General features: G+C 36.0%; 1 protein-coding gene across 1 annotated transcript in view; it reads right to left on the bottom strand.

Moving 5' to 3' along the window:
* LOC127423090 (peripheral-type benzodiazepine receptor-associated protein 1-like) overlaps positions 1-6,062 on the bottom strand; it is a 174,633-nt gene extending 168,571 nt beyond the window's left edge. Inside the window, exons 1-2 of the mRNA XM_051667130.1 lie at positions 5,905-6,062; positions 422-1,604 (exon numbers count right to left, since the gene is read on the bottom strand). Coding sequence (XP_051523090.1) covers positions 422-1,465 — 1,044 coding nt within the window. The 5' untranslated portion in view covers positions 1,466-1,604; positions 5,905-6,062. The remainder of the gene's footprint in view (positions 1-421; positions 1,605-5,904) is intronic.
* Positions 6,063-11,301: the final 5,239 nt, after the last annotated feature.

Consider the following 11,301-nt stretch of genomic DNA (forward strand, 5'->3'; position numbering starts at 1 on the left):
CATCCTGTTTACACCGGACGTGAGCGGCGTGATGGTTATTTCAGGAAAGAGAAGCAGTGGGGTCTAAATCACGTGATTCTTCTGCTAACTAGGATAAATAAAAGATAACTTTGTGCAGGTCTAGCATACGTACAGATTTATAAATCTGAAAACGTTTGTGCACACACAAAATCTGACTTTCAGAATTAAATCTACACCAATTTTTATTCATGAGGCCCCATATCTGACCTGCTGCACGTGCTTGGTGCTACAGCTCACAGCTGATTGTCCGTGCACATAATTTCTTCTACGCATCCAGTATAGACAGCCTCAAGCTGTTGCGGCACATAGCGATGCAACATCGATCACGTCTGGTGTAGAAAGGGTGTAACCACTTTCAAAGAACACCACCCAAGTTATGCTATAAGGATCAAGCTCTTACCAGATCCTCCATCTTGTCCTCTGGACATCTGGACGTTGAGCACTTCTCTGGTGATGTGGTCTCCGACCAGCTAGAACGTTGAGGGTCCCACTTTTCTGGTGAGCAAGGTTGAGAAAAGTCTCCTGAGAGAACTCCCTCGGATGCCTCTTCCTCCACTGGAGAGGAGCTGAGAGGAGGTGTTTCAAAGTCCTTCTCCTTCTTTTTCTTCATAGGTGGTGGAGCGACACTTTGGGGTGAGCAAGAGTGAAACAGAGCAAGCTTTCCTGTCCTAGAAGATTCTGGGTGGTCTTGGCCTTGCGAGATGTCACCGCTCAGCAGTTGCACGCAACTCTTTGACCTCGGCCTGGTCCGATTTACAATGCACCCTTTGTGTTCCACCTGGGAATGGAAGCTGTGGGCTTGCAGTAGGTGGCACAGGAAGTAGCTCTTCTCTAGATCCACTTCCTGTTGGAGGTGTTGAAGCAAAGTGACCTGCTCACCATCGGCCTGCGCAAGCAGCGACTTTAAAAGTTCCTCAAGTTTACGGTACGCTGCGCCGCTACCTTTACATCCAGGTTCGCTCGCGGATACCCTGCGACTACCCTGTTTGTCTCGGATCCCTGATTTACGGATCCCAGTAATCTCTTCTGTTAAATGACAATGAAGTTCTTGGGTCCGTTTGAGCACGGATCTCTCGGCCTGTTGCCTCTCCTGACCCTGCCAGCGAAGCAGACGCTGAACCTCTGCCTTGCGCTCTCGGCCCAGCGTCTCTCTTTGCTGCAGCAGCTCCAGCGCCCTCTGCTGCTCGTGTCTGTAAGTCAGCGCTCTCAGCGCATGCTCCCGCTCCTCTCGCGCCTCCTCTCGCTGCCTCCGGAGCTCCAGGGAGAAGCGACGGTGAGCCTGCTTGTTACGACTGCGCTCCACCTCTAATGCGGTGCGGAGATGCTCCACGTCACGCCACAGATCAGCGCAGGCTCTGGACACACAGCAGCTACGCTTGTGGCAGGTAGGGCCCTTCTTGGAGGAGAGAATTTGAGGGTTATTGTTATCACATTTTTTGCCCATGGTCGTGTTAATGGAGGATGCATGAAGTCAACTCAGGTCTGACAGAAGCATGCAGCTGAGATGAAAATGATGATGCATGCAGGACACATGTTATACAGCAGACAGCATGCACAGAGAGTAGACAAATCCAACATGCCAACTGGAAAGAGTAGAGATTACAAATGATTATTATTAATTTAAAACATAACACTTAAGGCTTACGTCCTATGTTATGAATACATGCACAAACTGATGCACAATGTAGCCAGTCAATACAAAGTCTAGGAAACATTGTCCTTGTTTAAACAAATATATACAAAACTAAGTGAACAAATACTCCCTGAAACTCTCCGACTGACATACACAAACAGGAAAACATTTGGACACACCTACTCATTCTTTATTATAATGACTTTCTAAATTTTAGAATAATAGTTAAGTCATTAAAACTATTAAATAACACAAACGAAAGTATGGGAATTATGTAGAGAAACTCTCTTCTATTAAAACTTCTTCAAAGTCACCACCATTTGACTATATCAGTGATTATATAAAACTGGTTTTGCTTCAGGACCCAGATTTTATTTTGGACATCAAATGGCAAGACAACACTTTGTACCAAAATTGTTAATCATACAAAAAGTAAACGAAAATGCCCTTAAATCAAACATCAAATGTACAGACCCAATGCTATGCAAAATAATTAACAAGGAACATTTTGCTTTTAATAACAATATAGTGTGATTTACTAGTGTAACCAAATGGACCAGATATTATTTTAGATAGGGATGCGCCAATATGAACATTTTTGGCCGACAGTGATGCCGATTTTAACAAAAACCTATAGGCCAATACCGATATTTTGCCACTTACATTATTTTGTCATCAGATCACTGTTTTAACTTAGAGGTACAAAACCTTTTTTTTTTTTTTACTGTTCTAACAATAAATAATTTCCACTGAAAATATATTGAATCTGTTAATCCATGAAAGGCCAAAATTTTAAAGAGAGCAACAATAAAAGATTAATAGCAGATATAAAGATCAAAAAGACACAAAAAAATGACTAAATGTGATAACATGATGATTGATATGAAAAAAGGTTATTTGTACTTCTAAAAAGTGCTGCATAACATAGCAACACAGATGTGAGATACTGCTTAAATATAATACAATTACCATTGATGATTTTTTATTATTATTATTATTAGTAGTAGTAGCAGTAGTAGTAGTAGTAGTAGTAGTAGTAAAACAGTGAATACTACATTTCTGTCATACTTTATTTTAAATTGAGCTTTTATTTTGGCGGAGCTCTTATTTTGAAGTGTTTGTGTTGTTAAGAACAAGGAGCTCTCACATAACACGCCAGCTTCCCACTCCGGAAAAGCCGGTCGCTATGTGACTCAAAGTGATTATTAAACCGCAAAAGGCTGCTATTTAAATAAATAAATATGTAATCTCTAGTGCCTCGTGCTACAAAGTGAATTTGCGCTCTGTTCACTGTCATCTGCTACAAACAGAGCGTTCGATGCTCATGACGGTGTTCCCAAGGAGGATAAAAAGGTACGTGCAGCTGGTGCCGGCACAAAACTGTCTCCACACATTCACAAGTGTTCACATTTGCAGTGCGCCGCTCATGCAAACTATATATTTATCTCATTAAATCGCAGCTTTTGCTCACTAGGACATAACGTGATTTTAATTTGTGCGCTGAATGTTTACGTAATGACATTCGTACGTCAGATGGTATCGGTTTTTGGTATCGGAGCCTTTTTCCGAGTATGAGTACATGAGTGCAGTATTGGTCCAGATTCTGATACCAGTATCAGTATCGGGACATACCTATTGTACATGTGTGTCCTGTATATGATAGAACATTACAAATTCATACTATGTAAATGTAGGGCAATTCCACAGAAATGTCAACAACATCATGGAAAAATAAAAAGTTTAAACCAAAGGAACAAAACCCCCTTTTAAATTCTGTATAACAGTGGCATAATGGACTATGGATAATGCCATTCAGTGCACTAGAGGGCGCCGCATGCTCACACAGCGCTGACTGAAGCGCTGAATGTAGAAACGCAGCCTTTTAAGGTTTAGTAATCGTGCAAGACCATATTGCAATTTCAGTCTTAATTCAATTAATGATACAGCTTTAATGGATATCATACAGATGTCTTAGAAGTCAAAGTCTGTTGGTGTCAAAATGTTTTAGGTGGTTTCCCTCGTCATGTAGCCTATAGGAAAGTGCCGCTTTCACAACTGTCATATCTGTTAATGGCATTTTTAAATCATTAATGTGAGAAAAGAATACAAATGTAATATTACATGTTCTTAGGAGTGCCATCCCTTCTACATATTGTGGCTATTAGTATCATCTCTGGATTGTACATTTGAATTCACAGTTCTGTTTTCATGCTTATTACCGATATGCAGATGGTTTTAATTCTGTCAATAATTGGCCGATAAATATCGCCAGCTGATACATCATTGCATCCCTGTATTAGTATTATTGCCAAGTGACAGATGAATCCAAGAAAATATATGGTAGAATTTGACTAAACGCCAAGCCCTTGATGTCAACATCAAGTGTATATGGGAAGTGTATTCTCCACCCTTTTAAAGTTGATAAGCCTAGTATTTATTTTATAATCCAAACTATGCATTATATTATCAGTTTCATTTTATTATTTGCATTTAGCATTGTTTATCTGTTATCCGAGACCCTATCCGAACAGACCTGCTTATTTTGGGAACCACTGATCTAGATTACGTCTTTCTCTTCCAACCAATCAAGCAACCAGCTAACCATCCTGTGATGTTTTCTAAACATTATTGCTTTTCCTTCACTATCTGGTCCAAATCATCAATTAAAAAAAAATATATATATATATATATATATATATATATATATATATATTACAATTAAAGTTTTGTACAGAAAGTTCTACAAAACACATTTCAAGCTTTTAGATCAAAAGGTTTTAGGAGCATTAGAAAAAATAAATTGTCAAATGTGTCCAAACGTTTGACGTGTAGTGTATAAAATTAATGTCACTAAGACTAGCACACAACTTACTTTCGTTTTCACACAGAATAATGGCTTTTGTTTTTCTGAAATGTTCTGCAACTCATGAGTGAGTGAACAGGAATAGGAAAAAAGCATGTATTTGCTCCATACGGTAAACATGAGAAAAATGGCGCCATCTGGTGGAAAATATTAAAACTTTACATTTTGAAGCCAGGGCTCCGGAATGAAAGCATAATATCATAGAATTCATGATTTTATGCTTTAATGGCACTGGGATCAAATATTGCAGTTTTAATGGGTTTTAATGGGGACATTTTTGTCCTGAAGGTCCTGAGTGTAACTATTGTGTGTACACAGTGTATTATAGGAACTGAGGTTGAAATATCAAAATTCCCCAAATAATACACACCTTCGGCTAAATTTATGCCGTTGGCATTATCAAAAATGAAAAAGACAAAAATGTCCCGAAGGTCACACAAGGGTTAAATTGTCTACTAAACATGTGAATGTGTCATGATCTCACCTATGTTCTCTCAGTAAGCATAACTTAAAACCTGCCTCCGTCCTCCTCGAATCTGTAATGTGTGAAAAACCATGTACTGCATAAAAACAGGACATAGTATTCTCATATGGAGACATATTTCTAATGCATATGTCAAAGCATAAATCTGTGTGAGGAATGGTTATTTTTACACAAACGTTTGAAATTGATCTGTGAGAGAGACTCCAAGCCATGATTGACAGCTGTCAGGTCATATTCATTTGTGCTATAAAACAGTTACAGTGATATAGTATAATATAGATAGGCTAGATGATACCAAACAGATATACAGTTTAGTAAAGTAGTATAGATGCAGTGTTACAGATCAGCATATGAGGCTATAGTGTTGATATAGTACAGATATAAATGAGACATTTCTATACAATATAGCTGTTAAGAAATAGTGGCAGCTTAGGTAAGTTGTATAGTGATACAGTGCAACACAGAATAGTGCATAGTGTAGTTATATAGTGATATAAAATAGCTAATATATATTTAATGATTGAGTATAGTACAATACAGTGCTCTTATAGTGATACAGTTGTACAGACAACTCAGAATAGTTAGTACAGATAGACCAATATACTTATCAAACACTGATAAGCATTAATTAAGACTTTAAAAGGCTTCAAAGCATTGCATAACATATAAACCAGACAAAACTGCCAGCATGCGATACAGTGAGTGAAAGCAACAAGTGCTGATTTAAAGAACACATGATACAATGATACAATGTATCAAATGCCCACTATCAAAACAAATAAGCGTCACAATGCTGTAAAGCTCTTATAAACGGCACTATTCACTCAGTCGCGTTAAAACATCTACATCCAGACTTCATTACACAATGAATGCGCTATAAATGCGAGATATAAACACGCTTACCTTCCTCCGAATGAAAACTTCAAGATTCGCTTCATATATTCCTTTAGTTTCACTGGTAACCTCTGAAAGATGAAACTGAGCTCGGATTAATCATCTAGAAACCGAGTCATCATGATATTTTCTGTTGTTCAGCCGAGTTCTTATAAACGCGTCTTAAGCTCGAGTTGCTTCAGTCGTCGACGGTCACATTAGAGGGATTCACCGTGGAGAGATTGACCACTGCTGGACACACTGTGACAGTGCACCACAGGACATCACTTCCTACTAAAATGTAAGGGAGTTTATTCAACTTCTGGCATGTATGGCGTTGTGAAAAACTTTCACACTCGCACTATATTTAATTCTTGTGCGTCAATTTAAAAAAGTTACACAGAGGTCCTTACTCAGCTGCCTTAATAATATTATATATTAATATTATTTTCCACTTTCAATGAGTTACATTTTTTAACCAACATCAGTCCTGATCATAACTATCAAATATTCATTCATTTTCAGGATTTTAACCCTTTAAATGCCAGTTTGTTTACATAATGCCACTGTTGTTTTTTATGGGGGAAAAAAAACCACAAAAAAATTAATAATTTTCCATATATTAAATGCTAAGGGGATTTTTTTTTTAATGTTGGATTATCACAGTCTGGGATATGTCAATGATTAGCAACAACATTGATTTTGATGCATTATTATTTTTTGTGCAGTGTCAGATTAAATAAATAAATAAATAAATAAACTCACACTCGGGACCTTAGAGGACAAAAATGTCCACGTCAAAAAGCTGCCATAAAAATGTTATATATTAATATTAATTTTCACTTTCACTTACTTTTTAACCAACATCAGTCCTGATCATAACTACCAAATATTCATTCATTTTCAGGATTTTAACCCTTTAAATGGCAGTTTGTTTACATAATGCCACTGTTGTTTTTCTCACACACACACACACACACACACACACACACACACACACACACACACACACACACACAGACACACACACATTTCTCAATACACACATACAAAACACACTCTGACATCCATACCAACACACACACACACACACACACAATTTTAGCTGCATCATTTATTCAATTGTCCTGCAGTGCTCTATAATACAGCAAACAGAAAATAGAGGAAAAGCATGTATTTGCTCCATAGGCTAAACATGAGAAAAATGGCGCCATCTGGTGGAAAATATTAAAACTTTACATTTTGAAGCCAGGGCTCCAGAATGAAAGCATAATATCATAGAATTGATGATTTTATGCTTTAATGACACTGGGATCAAATATGGCAGTTTTAATGGGTTTCAATGGGGACATTTTTGTCCTGAAGGTCCTGAGTGTAACTATTTTGTGTACACAGTGAATTATAGATGTATTATAGGAACTGAGGTTGAAATATCAAAATTCCCCCAGAAATACACACCTTTGGCTAAAATAATACCATTGGCATTAACAGCCAAAATGATAGAAAAAAAAAACAAAAACAAAAACAAATATGAAAAAGACAAAAATGTCCCGAAGGTCGCACAAGGGTTAGATTTTCTACTAACAATGTCTAACAGTGTATGTACATACATCACAGGAGGTTTATGTCACTTTTGTCATTAAAATTCCCACCACAGTGTCCAGGGGCGTAGATTCCAGGGGGGACCTGGATCAATAATCAAAACAAGCAAGTACCCCCCAAAATGGAAACACTGTTCATTGTTCAAGTCAAATCTATGGCCTTGACAGTGTTATTTCCAGCACATCTCAAATTCTGTATTATGTTTAATGGAATTCTGCGCTGATGGAAATCATATTTTTAATGTTTTTGAAATAAAATCCTAAATAAACAGAATTATAAATAATATTTTCACAGTTTTGGGATAATTAGGCAAAATTACAGCTTGATTGGAAATTATGCCAAATAAAAATATTATGCTCAAAAATGATATTTCCCTTTCCCTATTTTTCTTAGTTTTCTCGCATATTTCATCTCAAGCGTGCTCTTCACTGACACATTTGTCCACCTGGTTAATAAGTGCACTCATTTAAAAAAAAAATAATTGTTTGATTTGGTGGAAATTAAGATAATTAAAGATAAAAATGTTTAGATTAACATAGTTTTAAACATGTAATATTTGTTTATTTTTATAATGGATTTTCATAGTTTAAAATTGAATGTCTGGGCCTGGGACAAGACTAACAGTCAAATTTGTAAATAAAAGACATTCGAAAAGTGCCAAAAATAGGCCACTAATCAAATGTTAGTACATTAGTGACATTGATCATCTTTGTACAGATGCTTTATATTGAAACACGATTTTTTATTACATTTATGCAAATTTAAAGATTCTCAAATCAATTTGCACAAACTGGAATTCATGCTAGCTCAATTATAAGCCGTCATTAAAGGGCAGTAACATTAGAGGGATTCACAGAGGAGAGAGCGACCGCCCGCAATTTTTCACACTCAAATTTAAAAGCTCACCATTCACACATACTGCGGGCTAATTGCAAAAAATTGGTCTAATTTTTCAGAAACCCCCCCAAATAATAATAAAAAATATTCCAGTTATTCATAAATAAAAATGTATGTGTTAACTTTGTAAATGTGTAATTCTGGTTCTGTTCACTCTACCTTTAAATAGTCTCATTTTATTCCACTAGATGGCAGAAAGCACTAGAACAAATATTTTTTTTCTCCATCACATTCCATCACAATATACAGATCTGAAATATAGGTGGCGCTATAACGCATTTCAGCCCTCACAGATGTGCTCGTCCATAGACATTCAGTCTAATTTTCAGTTCAAGCACCACCCTCACTGTTTCATCGAATATATCGGCCTCTGAGTGGACTAGAAGCTCAATCTAAGTGTCATTAGAAAGCTGAGATCCTCCCGTTTGCGATGATAAAAACTGTGATCATCAATACTCGAAAATATATTTTTCTGATGATTTGTTTTGCATGCTTTTCCTTCTCAATGGCATATTTTGTTCTGGACATCTAAGATATAACATTGGATTATTCAGCCAAGCAAGCTCACAGACAAGTAAAAAATGGCAAATTTGTTATTTTTTTAGAAAATTGCAGATATCAAGTTTTTGGCTATTTGTGGCTTACAGCAGCAGTTATCGGCGCATAAATGAGAAGTTTGTATTTGATGACTTACAGATATCATGTTTCACTTTGTGATTCTTTTGAAAGTCTTTTGAACTGTGATATTGGGGCAACAAAATAAACTATACAGTCGCACTCCTGAGAATGAGAGCTTTCATTTGATATATAACTTTAGGTGATATATAAAGGACTTTTATTTTTATATAAATATTTCTACCCCATTACCTCAAGGGGGCGACGCATACGGAGACTTTAACATTTTAAGCGTAAACTTTTTTCACGATATAGCGCCCCCTTTGGACCGACCGGCGGGTTCATAGAGTCTAAGGGTTTTTAAAGCATTTTGTTCTAAATTTATCACTTTTCAATTAATTAATTAATTAATTCATTCATTCATTCTTGCTTTCCCTACACTGAAGTAGTCCATGGGGTCGAATTTGTTACGTTTATTTCGTCAGTGCCTGTTAGAAAAAATAAATAAAAATAAAAATTGAACTGTCAGCAAAACACTTCACAATCTCACACTGACAAGAGTATCATATATTTTGTATGTTGTGTGCTTTTCATATTGTCTCAGTAATAAATCCCTCTACAAAGCAAAGCCTGAGGCTATACACACACGATCACATTATGTAGCACTGACAAACTGTACAGCTGCTACACCTTCAGTAATTGGTGCAAGGATACAATCATTCAATCCAACAAATTATCATATTCACTTATACTGCAGCTTCAGGCACTTCATGCCAGTAATCTCACATACTGAGTTTATGAACTTCTTGATTCCAGGACACTTGAGTCTGTTGCTTTATTTGCTGGTACTGTATTGTAATTTGCTACTGTATTTGCTCATATCTCAGTAACTCACCACCCAGAGAGACTGTGGTTTAATATGACAGGTTATATGGAAGGTTATGAATGGATCTGGTACATTAGATCTTTGGTGTGGTGTATATGCAGTAAAACTGAAATACTGTACATTATATGATATCATTTTTAATACTGGAGTACTGCATACTGCATAGCATACACTGAAACATGACCACTATTTTATAAAAAATAGCATGTGCATTATGCAGCCATAGACATTTAAAAACAAATAGGGTATATTGTTGCTATATTACCTCATTTTGTACATGTTTAACTCGGTGAGCATTATCACCTCAGAAATAAACATGGTAGCCTAATTTTGCATTTTTAATCCATTTGTGTCTGAACTTTTTTGCAAAGTGATCAATAATGAGTCAAGAAAAATATTGTGGTTAAATTTGCTCCTGGTTCAGTCGTCACACTGGAAATGAAAGGTCAAGATGAGCACGTTGCATGTATTTATTTATTTGCAAATGTACTCATCATCTGGGTATTCCATGCATTTAGAAAAGTTGCATACAGTGCACTAAATACATACAGTAACATATACAGCAGAAATAGTAAAAGGACACACAAAAAACAATATCAAAATGCTACATTAATAAATGGTTAACTGGTAGTTACATTTCCATGTACAGTAAAACAACATATTTTTATTTAACAATACAATACGTGCAATTGTATGTTAAAATATTGTAATAAATATATTATTTTAGAAGTAAAAAGTTACAGTAACTGTGAACATTTACATTATGTTTAACAAGACAATACATGCACTTTTACTGTAAACAACAGTCGGATGTTGCCAGAAGTCCCTGCATGACACGACATTTATTACATTATATTTTTTAAATAGTTATGTTTTAGGATATCAGTTATGGTATAAAAACGTCATATCATTTAACAAATTATACAGTAGTGTACTGTAAAATATAAAGGCAATAAAATGACTTCCAGTAATTCTTAAAACAAGGTCACTGTATTTTTTCGGTGAATTTCTGGCAACAAAGTCTGCTAGTAAATTTAACAGGATTTTATTTATGAATTTATTTTTATGTATTTATTTATTTTTGCTGTGGTAGTGGACTATACTTTTCTGGACAAAGCTGCATTTAAGCAGAAATTGCCATAAAGTTGAAGTGAGGAAGTGAAAATGTTCTTGAAAGAAAGCAAAAGGTGAAAACTGATTTCTGATATGTGTCCTATATTGCATGTTATTATGCAGTTTGTAAAGTTAAATACCATGCATGGATGGAGGTAAAGTGCAGGGCTCTTCTTTGGTGTAACTGTATTACAGACATATTGCTTTCGTGTCATTTCAACATGGTACCAATGTGCACCAAAACCCCCTTCTGCAACCAGGATACTAAAAGAGTGGATACTGTAATACACTTGTGATAATTATTCACTACTGTA

The sequence above is a fragment of the Myxocyprinus asiaticus genome, chromosome 3 (assembly GCF_019703515.2).
Source record: "Myxocyprinus asiaticus isolate MX2 ecotype Aquarium Trade chromosome 3, UBuf_Myxa_2, whole genome shotgun sequence".
Classification (NCBI taxonomy): Eukaryota; Metazoa; Chordata; class Actinopteri; order Cypriniformes; family Catostomidae; genus Myxocyprinus; species Myxocyprinus asiaticus.